Source organism: Nerophis lumbriciformis, linkage group LG22 (genome assembly GCF_033978685.3).
Source record: "Nerophis lumbriciformis linkage group LG22, RoL_Nlum_v2.1, whole genome shotgun sequence".
Classification (NCBI taxonomy): Eukaryota; Metazoa; Chordata; class Actinopteri; order Syngnathiformes; family Syngnathidae; genus Nerophis; species Nerophis lumbriciformis.
The window spans coordinates 5741030-5755527 of record NC_084569.2 but is presented as its reverse complement, the minus strand read 5'-3'; the positions used below and the strand labels follow the sequence as shown (position 1 = coordinate 5755527).

The 14498-nt window shown below is 42.3% G+C and overlaps 1 protein-coding gene across 1 annotated transcript in view; it reads right to left on the bottom strand.

The window, feature by feature from the left end:
- The window catches only part of ern1 (endoplasmic reticulum to nucleus signaling 1), a 90453-nt gene that overhangs the window by 48221 nt on the left and 27734 nt on the right, over window positions 1-14498 (bottom strand). The window contains exon 2 of the mRNA XM_061974367.1: window positions 7424-7544. Coding sequence (XP_061830351.1) covers window positions 7424-7544 — 121 coding nt within the window. The remainder of the gene's footprint in view (window positions 1-7423; window positions 7545-14498) is intronic.

Genomic DNA, 14498 nt, shown 5'->3' with positions numbered 1-14498 from the left:
CGTTACTACTTACAACAAAAATAATCCGAGTACTCTCAACTAGGGATGTCCCGATCCGATATTTGCCAAAAATTGCGTATCGGCAAGGCATGGGAAAATGCCGATCCAGATCCAGTTTAAAAAAAAACTCCGGTCCGTGTTTTCCAACGCACAGATTTAAATAATACATTCCACTTTTCTGCTGCTCCCTAATTTCCGTTCCGCATTTTCCAGCACACCTTCAACACATCCACAATTCTTACGCAGTTGCTTTTAGCTGCTGGCATTACACGACAGGCTCTTCTCACTCTTTCCTGTGTCTCCCTCTCACAGATAGCGAGCGCACCTTCTTACACACGTCACATACGGTCACGTCATACGTCACATACGTATACGTCCTCCCCGAGCAGAGAGGTAGCAGCATGGCTAACGTTAGCTGTGATGCTAGCGCAGCCGTGCGAGCAACGCTCCCTCTAAGGTGCTCGCCTGTGCAATTGCGCACTGTTTAAGCGTCCTCTGCGCATAGCAAATCTATGCCACGCGCAAAATCAAGTAAAAAAATAAGCGCATAACAATTTTCGACACACGGACACGACAGAGACAACAGTTTTCGTCATCATTGTTCAAATATTGTGACGTCTGTCGAGACGCTTATCTCCATTCGGTGCCACACGTCCACACCATCAAAATGCTGAGGCAAAAATTTCCACATCAACACCGTATGAAAAAATTAGTGATTTTTTTTATTTGTGATTTCCTTCTCTGCATGAAAGTTTAAAAGTAGCATATATTAATGCAGTATGAAGAAGAATGTTTTAATGTAGACATGCAAGCCTTGAAAGAACATTTTGAAAAATCAAGACTACATTTCCTGCAAATGGGTGCATTTCTACCCTATATTTTAACTTTAGATTTATTCTCATATCAAACTCTTTTGGCTGTCTTTTTGACACTTACATCTGGCGCCCCCCTCCACACCCTGGATTATAAATAATGTAAATAATTCAATGTGATTATCTTGTGTGATGACTGTATTATGGTGATAGTATATATCTGATAGTATATATCTGTATCATGAATCAATTTAAGTGGACCCCGACTTAAACAAGTTGAAAACTTATTGGGGTGTTGTTACCATTTAGTGGTCAATTGTACGGAATATGTACTTCACTGTGCAACCTACTAATAAAAGTCTCAATCAATCAATCAAAACACATAGAATCATCATACTGCTGTGATTATATGCATCAAGTGTTCATTCAAGGCTAAGGCAAAATATCGAGATATATATCGTGTATCGCAATATGGCCTTAAAATATCGCAATATTAAAAAAAGGCCATATCGCCCAGCCCTTGTTTCAATGATGCCATTTCTGTTTGTCATGTATAATTTTGTCTATTTTGTGTTTATCTTTGAATAAACAGGTCAGTTTCTTGTTACCAACCATTGTGTATTATTCAAACTCCCCTAATTCAGCTGGCTAGTTGTTATCAAGAGTACTAAAACCCTTTTCAACATGATTCTGACAACTAAGTAGGCTAAATAACTTTAAACTTTAATACATGCTCGGATAGGCCAGTATCGGTATCGGTCAGTATCGGTATCGGATCGGAAATGCAAAAACAATATCGGTATCGAAACGGAAGTGCAAAAACCTGGATCGGGACATCCCTACTCTCAACGCTGGTTAGCACGTTTTGTTTAAGATACCGGTATATATCATATATCCCATTTGGCCTAATACTGGGATATTAATTTTGGTTCCTATCGACCAGCCCTAATATAGCCTATTATTTACGCACTACTGACTAGTGATGCAACAAAAATTCAGCCACCAAAAAAAAAGAAGACTTCGATCTCTGCAACAGCACTACCTAACCAGGATGTTGTGATGACATAACCAAGTGTGGAGCGCAGTCATCATGTTTGGGATGTGGACATACTTTAATATATCCGAGACAAACCCGCAGACAGCGATCTACAAAATATGCAGTGTACAAATATTAAGAGGACAATTGCACTCTTTCAAGGAGAGAAAATACAGCTGGAGCGACGGAAGTAAAGAGTCACTAAACATGAGAATAGTCTCATGTCACAGTTCAGGGTAGTTCATACAAATCAGGCTGATGACGTATAGAGGAGTGGTTTAGTTGGCATGGTATGGTATGCCCTTCATTTCCATTGCACAAGTACAATGAAATTTAATTTTCACTACATACCAGTTCTAGATTAGACAAACAAACTTTGTACAGGGAACAGAACAGGAATGGTGATGGGTCGCCACTCACGGCGCACCGTAAAACCTGGAAAAGGGTAGATGCTGGAAGAGGATGAGCAAAAAAAAAGTCTATTTAAGACTGAGCTTCTATTGAGGGGTGCCCAGTCTGGAGTGAGAAAAACAGTCCATAATGTAGCAAAGCACATAAATATTACGACATACAACTCGAGACTTGCAACGAGGGGTGAGGGGGGCGGGCAGCCGGCCCGAAGCTGCCAGCCACAAGGGGCACTGCTCATACCACGTGGGGTGAAGCGGGGGGGGTTTCTCATTGTAATCCCATTGGGTTGAGTTTTTTCTTGCCCTGATGTGGGATCTGAGCAGAGGATGTCGTTATGGTTTGTGCAGCCCTTTGAGACACTCGTGAATTAGGGCCATATAAATAAACTTTGATTGATTGATTGATTTAAATACTCGATGATGTAAACATAGAGATGCGCGGTTTGCGGACACAACCGCCCGATCCGCGGATTATCCGCGGGTCGGGCGGTTGAAATTAAAAAAAAATTGATTTTATCCGCGGGTCGGGTCGGGCGGTTGAAATAAAAAAAAATTAGATTTTAAATAGATTCAGGCGGGTGGCAGTTAAACCAATTGGGAAATATATATACATAGTTAAATGTTGTTACCCACATACGAAAAACGAGCAGGCACCTGCTGCATATGCCACAACAGAAGAAAAAAAAAGAAAAGAGATGGACACTTTTACGGAGCGGAGAAGGGACGCCTCGCCGGGGTCCGGGACCGAGGCCCCTTCCCCCGAGAGGGCCCCACCGGGAGCCGTAGCTGAGGCGATCCGCGAGAAGGGCCCGACGCACGTCCAGGGTCACCACCGCGCCCACCGCACCGACACCCCGCCTCGTCCGCCTTCGCCGCGGCCGGCGTCACGCGCAGCAGGTAAGCAGCTTACCTGCCCGCCACCCCCGTGGCCGGGGGCTCGTAACAGGGGTCACTCCGCGCGCTCCGCCCGCGCAGCTTACCTGCCCGCCACCCCTGTTGCCGGGGGCGCGTAACAGGGGTCACTCCGCGCGCAGTGCGCTCACGAAAGTGGTGGGGCTCACCCTGGTTGATATAGACAGCAGGGCTGTGGCCATGGAAGTCGGAACCCGCTAAGGAGTGTGTAACAACCCACCTGCCGAATCAACTAGCCCTGAAAATGGATGGCGCTGGAGCGTCGAGCCCATACCCGGCCGTCGCCGGCAGCGAGACGCGCTTGGAGGTGCGCTCAGCGCGGCTCCCATATGATTGCGCACTGGTGTGCGTCTGGGCCGTGACAGCGTGGCACGCGAATGTCTGTGCTGCATTGGATCAGTCTCCTTTCTTTAACAGGCAAAAGCTTTATAACCTCACTAATGCCTTGCATCGTCTATATTAGATATATAACAACGGGCGGGTGCGGTTCTGATTAAATGTTAGATCGGGTGGATGGCGGATGGTTGACGACTTTCTGATGCGGTTGCGGATGAAATAATTGCCTATCCGCGCATCTCTAGTACACACGGTAGTGATCATGTCGCCGCTAAAAATAGTTTGTGTTACCGCTTATAATACCAGTATTGTTAATACTTGGTTAATAATAAAGTCACGAAATGTAAATGTGGTATTGTTGGCGCTTTTTGAATGGTTATTTCATGGATTTTACAAGTGGAATAAAGGACTTCCGATTGACTCCGCTGTTTATTTATTATTTACGATGCATTAAAGAAATCCATCTGTCGTCATGTCTTTCATAATGATTGTGAACGATAAGCAAAATTCTAAAGAATGTGCAGTTCCCCTTTAAGTCCATACCTCAGAGACTGCAAGCGGTTATAAAAGCCAGAGGTGGTGCAACAAAGTACTACTGGTGTAACAAAGTACTACTGCTGTGTTGTAGTGTTTCTTTTGTTTATTTTTCACGATTTGATAATTCCATCCTCAGAATTGAGTGATTCTATATTTTTTTATTCACTCTGCTTAATCTAAAAATGAAACTGTTACGGACTACCACAATTCATTTTCTTGATTTATTTTCGTGTTTCTTAAAGCCAAAAAGTTATGATTTTAAATTACTAAAATTTTGTGTCATGTCTGACAGTTATCTGCTCTATTTTCAAGACTGGTGAGTCCGTATTTTTTTTGCCAGGAGTTGTATATCACTTAAAATGATTTTTATTATCTTTTTTTAATTTATTTTTATTAATACACTGTAGCACTTTGGGGTTGTTTACTCAATGTAAAGTGCTTTTTACAAATAAAATCTATTATTAGTATTATTAAAACGTGTAAGGCATATCCATGATGCAACCCATGCACATGCACTATTGTTCTGTTTGACTTGAAGCAGTGGTTACCGTATTTTCCGCACCATAAGGCGCCCTGGGTTATAAGCCGCGCCTTCAATGAACGGCATATTTCAAAACTTTTGTCCACCCCGTGTTGTAAGCCGCATCTAACTGCGCTAAAGGAATGTCAAAAAAACAGTCAAATAGGTCAGTCAAACTTTAATAATATATTAAAACCAGCGTGATGTGGGCGCGCATGGAATCGTATATCAACATGGACGGAGCTGCGTGAAAAAAGCCACCCGGCCTCTTCGCGTAAACTTAAACTTACCTTAACCACTCGCTCATCTTTTCTTCATCCATCCCTTCGAGTTAGCTTTTATAATGACGCCGGCTGGAAAGGTCTCTTTTGGCAAGGTCTTCCTTTTGAATATCACCATGGGTGGAAGTTTCTGGCCATTAGCATGGCAAGCTAGAACCACAGTGAAGGATGACTTCTCATTCCCTGTGGTGCGAATATTCACCGTACGTGCTCCCGTTGTATCCACAGTGCGGTTCACAGGAATATCAAAAGTCAGTGGAACCTCGTCCATGTTGATAATGTTCTCTGGCCGGATCTTTTTTTCAGCTATCTTGTTTTTACAATATGCACGGAAAGTAGCCAGCTTTTCTTGAAAGTCTTTAGGCAGTTGCTGTGAAATAGTAATCCGTGTGCGGATGGAGAGATTGCGTCTTTTCATGAACCGGATCCCTGTCGCTTAGTAGGAGCCATTTTGTGGTCTTTACAGATGTAAACACACAAAGGAAATGAAACGTACGGTAATATCCGCGCGCTTTTTCTTCTTCTATGGGGGCGGGTGGTTGCTTACAGTAGAAGAAGAAGCGCTTCCTGTTCTATGGGGGCGGGTGCTTACCTTGGCGGTTGCTTGCGTAGAAGAAGAAGCACTTCCTCTTCTACGGGGAAAAAAGATGGCGGCTGTTTACCGTAGTTGCGAGACCGAAACTTTATAAAAATGAATCTTAATATTAATCCATATATAAAGCGCACCGGGTTAAAAGCCGCACTGTCAGCTTTTGAGTAAATTTGTGGTTTTTAGGTGCGGCTAATAGTGCGGAAAATACGGTAACTTCTTTTTACACTTGTAAGACTTCATAATGCCAATATGTTGTGAAAATGTTGCCTGCAAGGTTAATACAGGGTTTGTGATGACCTTGTGATGTTTCGCTGCATTTCTTAAGCCTTACCCTTGTTTTGACATGCGCTTCAAAAACAACACATATCTGACAAAGTCTATCTTATCGAGAGTCCACAGTGTGCAGGGTCGTCCATGAGCACAGGGACTAGCCAGGTTGCTCACTCTTGCCCACTCCATGATTACAGGCTATAATTACCCCCCCCTCCCTGTTAATCATTACACACTTTCTGTAATGTCAACAGAACAACTCGAGGCATTGCTGAAGTGTAACACAAATAAAATATCTGTAGTAATCTCGGAAACTTTTTCATGAGCAAACTTGCACAAAGTATAAGGCCAAGAAAGTCAACAATAAGAATTATTATTATTTCTCTTGTAACTGAACCATGATTGAACATTGAGAGTGTGAATGAGATCAGTTTGTATAACCTCAAGCTGAAAGATACAAATTCAGAACATTACAAGTATTTAATTGGTGGCATACAACTCGGTGCATTTTTCAAATATCTCCAGAAAGACTCCAGAAACATGTCAACACGAACACGGACAGTTTCAAAAAAACATATTTGGGGTTGAAACTATCTCCAACCACACAATTGTAGTTTCAAAACTGCCCACACCTGCTGTCATGCACATTTTCTCCAATCAGAAGCCTGAAAAAAAGCAGCAATAGCTGACTTGGTGGCATTACACCTCTTTTTATGTTTATTTTGATATATTTATATTAATTTAGACCAGAAGGCCTCAAACTCAAGGCCCGGGGGCCAGATCCGCGACATCATCTTATCTTATCTGGCCCGCAAACACCTGGAAATGATATGTGTCAATAAAGTACATATCCATATCCAATATCCATAACATATCCATATCCAATATCCTAATAATAACAAAATCCTAACATTCTAAGGTTTCTCATAGTCATTCACATCGACGTCCCACTGGGGTGAGTTTTTCCTTGCCCTTATGTGGGCTCTGTACCGAGGATGTCGTTGTGGCTTGTGCAGCCCTTTGAGACACTTGTGATTTAGGGCTATATAAATAAACATTGATTGATTGATTGATTGATAACAAAATCCCTAACAATAATACCTAACAAATCCCTAACAATAATCCCTAACAATAATATCCTGACAGGCAATATCCATATCCAATATCCTAATGTCATAACATATCCATATCCAATATCCATAACATCAAATCAAATCAAATCAAATCAACTTTATTTATAGAGCACATTTAAAATTTACCACAGAGGTAGCCAAAGTGCTGTACAATGAACAGGTTAAAAGATAAAACGAGTACCGGGCATACATATCCAGAACATATCCAGAACAGCTCACTGTCATTTGGGCAGGTGGGAGCGTCGCAAAGCCCATTTTGATGTATCTTTTTTATTAATGTTGAGTGAAAATATCAGCATATTTACGTTCAAACATACCGTAAGTCATCTTATAGTGTGTTTAAAGGCAGCAAGGCAGTGTTGCTGAGCTTGGAAATGACATCACAAGTCTCTGTTTGTGCCGTGTACACGCATACGCTAAGCGGAGACTTTTGGAACTCTCCGCTTTGGCCAGTGTTTGCAAAAGTCTGCGTTTTAAAGACAAAAGTCTGCATGTGGACAAGAGGCCTACACGCAGAGATAAGTATGTGTTTATGAAGTATCTGTGTTCGTGAGGACATGGCCTAAGACTTGAGTGCCTCTAACCTTCTTTCAGTGTCCATTTGATTGAACCAGATTTCTTGCTCACGGCGTGCAGGTTTCCATCCAGGGTGGACACAAAGAGCAGGGTTTCCGGGAGGGAAACTGTGCTGGCTCCGCAAAAACCCTAAAGAAATACAAGAAAAACAGAAACATCAATTTGTTAATCAAAAATAGACCCGAATAGACCATTCATCGGCAGCGCGCCTTATAATCCAGTGCGCCTTATATATGAAAATATACCCGGATAGACCATCCATCGGCAGTGCGCCTGATAGAAAACTGCATTTTAAAGCTACTGGGGTTGACTGTGCTGCACTCTCAAACTCCAAAGGAAGTTACTTACATCTACTTGTGTTTGAGTTGTATTGCGGTATGTTGAAGCATTTCGTTACAAGTGGGACTAGTTGGGGTGTCTAGATAGGGCATGTGATCCTGCGTGGTTATGTCATTTTAAAGCTTCAGGCCAGAGTTTTTCCACTGAGAGCCGCACACTGAAAAATTAAAAGCATATGCAAGAGCCATTTTGATATTTTTAATTTTCTAAACCAATACATTTTTCAGATTTTTTTTAGCCTTTAGGGCTCCCCTCAAATTTGGTCTCGGAGACCTAAAAGGGCATCAGTCATAAACATTTAAAAATGAGTCATATTGTCCAGGGTGTACGCTGCCTTCCGCCCCAGTGCAGCTGGGATAGGCCCCAGCCCGTACCCAAGAGCAACAAGCAGTAGAAAAAGGATGGTAATATATATATTATTCAACGCTTAACTCTCTAAATTAATTTCAGGTCTATTTGTCATATGTTTTTATGTTTTATGCCAAAGAAACCCTTTTTTAATGGCAAAAATGTCCATCCATCCATCCATTTTCGACCGCTTGTCCCTTTCGGGGTCGCGGGGGGTGCTGGAGCCTATCTCAGCTGCATTCGGGCGGAAGGCGGGGTACACCCTGGACAAGTCGCCACCTCATCACAGGGCCAACACAGATAGACAGACAACATTCACACTCACACACTAGGGCCAATTTTAGTGTTGCCAATCAACCTATCCCCAGGTGCATGTTTTTGGAGGTGGGAGGAAGCTGGAGTACCCGGAGGGAACCCAAGCAGTCACGGGGAGATCATGCAAACTCCACACAGAAAGATCCCGAGCCCGGGGTTAAACTCAGGACCTTCGTATTGTGAGGCACATGCACTACCCCTGAGCCTTAAATACATCAATAATTCATACCCCATCCATCCATTTTCTACCGCTTGTCCCGGATCGCGGGGGGTGCTGGAGCCTATCTCAGCTGCATTACCATTGATTTGAATTCGTTATTATTTTTTGAGCAATGACAATTTGAAAAAAATCTCACTAGAATACTTGAGGATCCAAAAGGGCCCTATCAACAAAAATGTTAAAAATAAGTTGTTTTTTTTGATACTTTCAACACTTTTATCTCGAGGTCAACATATGATCTATCTGTTGTTTAAAAGTTTTAATTTATTTTATAAATATTTTTTTGTTTGTTTTATGCCCTTTTTGTCAAAGGTTTTTCGTTGTTCCCATTGGGTTGAGTTTTTTCTTGCCCTGATGTGGGATCTGAGCCGAGGATGTCGTTGTGGCTTGTGCAGCCCTTTGAGACATTTGTGATAAAGGGCTATATAAGTAAACTTTGATTGATTGATTGATATATGAAAATAGACCGAATAGACCATTCATCGGCAGTCCGCCTTATAATCCAGTACGCTTTATATATGAAAATAGACCCGAATAGACCATTCATCAGCAGTGCGCCTTATATATGTAAAAATAGACCCGAATAGACCATTCATCGGCAGTGCACTTTATAATCCAGTGCGCTTTATATATGAAAATAGACCTGAATAGACCGTTCATCGGCCATGCGCTTTATAATCCAGTGAGCCTTATATATGAAAATAGACCCGAATAGACCATTCATCAGCAGTGCGTTATATATATGAAAATAGACCCGAATAGACCATTCATCGGCAGTGCGCCTTATAATCCAGTACGCTTTATATATGAAAATAGACCCAAATAGACCATTCATCGGCAGTGCGCCTTATATATGTAAAAATAGACCCGAATAGACCATTCATCGGCAGTGCACTTTATAATCCAGTGCGCTTTATATATGAAAATAGACCTGAATAGACCGTTCATCGGCCATGCGCTTTATAATCCAGTGCGCCTTATATATGAAAATAGACCCGAATAGACCATTCATCAGCAGTGCGCCTTATATATGAAAATAGACCCGAATAGACCATTCATCGGCAGTGCGCCTTATAATCCAGTGCGCCTTATATATGAAAATAGACTTGGATAGACCATTCATCGGCAGTGTGCCTTATAATCCAGCGCGCTTTATATATGAAAATAGACCTGAATAGATCATTCATCGGCAGTGCGCCTTATAATCCAGTGCGCCTAGAGCTATTATTTTAATGTTATTGGATTTGTCAGTGTGAAGACATTATTCTAAGTAATGATTATCATGCATCCTAGTAATGTATCTTGAGTAGATTTCTAAAATGTCTCTTTCCTGAGATACTATCACCCAGATTCATTTCGCAAGCGAGTAAACCGCATGACTTGTCTTAATCGTAATGAACACGGGGGTAGCTGACGGAATTCTAAAAAAGCAGCTTTTGACAACCAAGCTTTTCTTCTGTGTTTTGGATTTCTTCAATCTTTCATTTTGGGTGGCCCGGTTTTACAAACCAAAGTTGTTGTCTTTGCTACAAAAAGCAGAGAAGAACAGCCTTCCCCTGTGGTTCCGATTGTAATCTCTCACTAATCTCCTTGAACACTCCCCCGGGGGGAGAAGCAGTGCAAATAACCCTGCTTGTATATAATACAGATTACTACTCTATAATTACTCATACACTCATCTCAGCATTTAGCTACTTTTGATGGGTGGAAGCGGGTGGCGGGTGAGGTATAATAGGGGATTTCAAGAGCTCTTAAGCCACTAATAAGCTCCCCAAGAGCTTCCAAGTCTGGCACGAGTGCAAATGGAACTACCGATTCACCTGAGACAACCCTCTTCGGTGCCATCACACCCATTACAAAAACAATATTAAAAAAGCTGTTTCCCAATGTGTGCACTTGTGTTCAACCACAAAGACAGGAAGGACCTACAGGCAGCTACAACTCTACCCTAGCCTAACCCACTACCCCCACCACATCCCACCTCCCCGGATTGTAAATAATCAAATGTATATACTTGTTCTTATGCTTTCTGAGCTCACTATGTTCACCGCTCGCTGTACATATCCTACGAAGTGAGACCTACACTGTTACAATGTCCATTTCTCTGATGTTGCGTTTTGGACCAGTTGTTCCTCCCAGGGAATTCAAGTCACAATTCGCTCCCAAGCTCGTTACGACACTTAAAGCTGAGTTGAAAAACCACCAGAGACAGAATAGGTATTTTGTTGTATATTTTCAAAGCTTTGCCAATATACATTTTGAGACCAGTCTAACCCTAGAACATTCTATTGCGCCTCCCAAAAATGGTCTGTCTTCCCAACGCCAAAAACCCCTCTTTCCTTCCCCCTCCCTAGCCATAATACAAGCACAACGTCTCCCTAGTCATAATACATTCCAAAGAACTCAAGGTTAACACACACAGTTTACTTGCTGACAGAGCATCAAGACAAGAAATGGAAAACACGAGCTGTTTTCAAATATGACTAAGAAATGAAAGAAGTACAACTTAAATTCGGATATATGTAAATATCTGCCTCCGACACTGATGATATAATTGTTGATGACTGAAGTATGCTGATAGCAACCCAACCAAACCCCCCCGCATCCCGCCCCTCGGATTGTAAATAATGTAAATAATTCAATGTATATACTCTGATGATTAACTTGTGTGATGACTGTATTATGATGATAGTATATATTTGGACCCCGGCTTAAACAAGTTGAAAAACTTATTCGGGTGTTACCATTTAGTGGTCAATTGTACGGAATATGTACTGTACTGTGCAATCTACTAATAAAAAAGTTTAAATCAATCAATCAAACCGAGCCTGTAAATTAGTGATGATTAGGAACATAGAAGGGGCAGCATGGCTCAGACGGTACACTGTCTGAGCCAGAAACTTGAGGGTTCCTGGTTCGAATCTAGCTTTCGCCATCCTATTCACTGCTGTTGTGTCCTCTGGCAAGACACTTCCCCCACTTTGCTCCTAGTGTCAACCACACTGGTGTAAATGTAGCCTAAATGTAGATAATGGGTTTCTTAATGTAAAGCAATTTTAAATCACTTCCAATCCAATCCAGAGCTTAGGGCCGACCACAGAGAAGGCCCTGTCTCCCCTGGTTTTAAGTCTGGTCTTGGGCACCACGAGCTGGAGCTGGCTCTCGGACCTCAGAGCGCGAGCAGGATTGTAAATTTGGATGAGGTCCGTGAACTTCCTTTCACATCCTATTCCAGCATGCATGTCAACATTGTGCACCTGTGACACTTCCCACTAACTCGCCAGTATAACGCAACAGTGCACTCTAAACTCAAGTCTTTGACCACTCATCTGAAAGCATTTGAAAGTTAAATGGCAACAAAAATGTAAGGACAGCTGTTAGAAGTCATAATTCTCATTCTTTCTCTGTTCATCTTTGACCACGGTATACACGTCTAGTTTTTGAGTCATATGGTTTCATAATACTGAAGAACTGGGCGGTTCCAACATCTGTGATTTTTCAGTTCCCCCATCTGGATTGAGGCCAGACATTCAGCTCAAGCACTTGAATCAGTGTTCCCTGGCAACATTCTAGCAGGGTGAAGTGTCACTGAGCTGCATCCCCAACCAACCACAACAAATCACGTGGCAATGGCAACAGTCCAATGATATGGTACTTTGGCTTTCATTGATAATTGGTTCCAAATTGTTGGGCGATGTCTGACTCAAACGAAAACCAAAGCAAAGTTTTCCCATTCGATATCATGCAAAATAAGTTTTGTTGGGGCACTTGATAGTGCATAGTGATGCGTGGGGAAAACGACTAGTTTGTTAAGCACAATGTTTGGCCGTACGATAACAGAGCCATATACAAAAACTGGGGCAAAATTAGAGTGAGCATTTTAGCGAAAACCAAATTACACGAAAAAAGGGGGATATGAGCTACTACTGTATATTATAAAAAACTGCTTGTTAGAGCCATATACTCTTTATGTCTGTCTAGTTCATGACGTCACTAAGGGGTTGGCTCAAGGCCAAGTGCCAGTCTACTTGGGGAGGGGCTGGGATCTTGCTCAAGTGTTGCTGAGTGGAGGCGCAACAGTTTTTGACTTAGTGTAGCGGTAAAATCCTAAACTATTACTACTACTGGTTGCCGAATATACAGTGGGGCAAAAAAGTATTTAGTCAGCCACCAATTGTGCAAGTTCTCCCACTTAAAATGATGACAGAGGTCTGTAATTTTCATCATAGGTACACTTCAACTGTGAGAGACAGAATGTGGAAAAAAATTCCAGGAATTTACATTGTAGGATTTTTAAAGAATTTATTTGTAAATTATGGTGGAAAATAAGTATTTGGTCAATAACAAAAATTCAACTCAATACTTTGTAATATAACCTTTGTTGGCAATAACAGAGGTCAAACGATTACTATAGGTCTTTACCAGGTTTGCACACACAGTAGCTGGTATTTTGGCCCATTCCTCCATGCAGATCTTCTCGATAGCAGTGATGTTTTGGGGCTGTCGCCGAGCAACACGGACTTTCAACTCCCTCCACAGATTTTCTTTGGGGTTGAGGTCTGGAGACTGGCTAGGCCACTACAGGACTTTCAAATGCTTCTTACGGAGCCACTCCTTCGTTGCCCGGGCGGTGTGTTTGGCATCATTGTCATGCTGGAAGACCCAGCCACGTTTCATCTTCAAAGCTCTCACTGATGGAAGGAGGTTTTGGCTCAAAATCTCACGATACATGGCCCTATTCATTCTTTCCTTAACACAGATCAGTCGGCCTGTCCCCTTAGCAGAAAAACAGCCCCAAAGCATGATGTTTCCACCCCCATGCTTCACAGTAGGTATGGTGTTCTTGGGATGCAACTCAGTATTCTTCTTCCTCCAAACACGACGAGTTGAGTTTATACCAAAAAGTTCTATTTTGGTTTCATCTGACCACATGACATTCTCCCAATCCTCTGCTGTATCATCCATGTGCTCTCTGGCAAACTTCAGACGGGCCTGGACATGCACTGGCTTAAGCAGGGGGACACGTCTGGCACTGCAGGATTTGATTCCCTGTCGGCGTAGTGTGTTACTGATGGTAACCTTTGTTACTTTGGTCCCAGCTCTCTGCAGGTCATTCACCAGGTCCCCCCGTGTGGTTCAGGGATTTTTGCTCACCGTTCTCATGATCATTTTGACCCCACGGGATTAGATCTTGCGTGGAACCCCAGATTGAGGGAGATTATCAGTGGTCTTGTATGTCTTCCATTTTCTGATAATTGCTCCCACAGTTGATTTTTTCACACCAAGCTGCTTGCCTATTGTAGATTCACTCTTCACAGTCTGGTGCAGGTCTACAATTCTTTTCCTGGTGTCCTTCGACAGCTCTTTGGTCTTGGCCATAGTGGAGTTTGGAGTCTGACTGTTTGAGGCTGTGGACAGGTGTCTTTTGTACAGATAACAAGTTCAAATAGGTGCCATTAAGACAGGGAATGAGTGGAGGACAGAAGAGCTTCTTAAAGAAGAAGTTACAGGTCTGTGAGAGCCAGAGATCTTCCTTGTTTGAAGTGACCAAATACTTATTTTCCACCATAATTTACAAATAAATTCTTTAAAATTCCTACAATGTGAATTCCTGGATTTTTTTTTTCACATTCTGTCTCTCACAGTTGAAGTGTACCTATGATGAACATTACAGACCTCTGTCATTTTAAGTGGGAGAACTTGCACAATCGGTGGCTGACTAAATACTTTTTTGCCCCACAGTAAATGAAGCTAGTTCAGACGTGTGCAGCCGGCTAATAATCGATGTCCAGAATTGTGTCCATGTTTAAGAAAAATGTTTATTATCATAAAGTCACCTAAATAAAACTCACTTTGGAGCA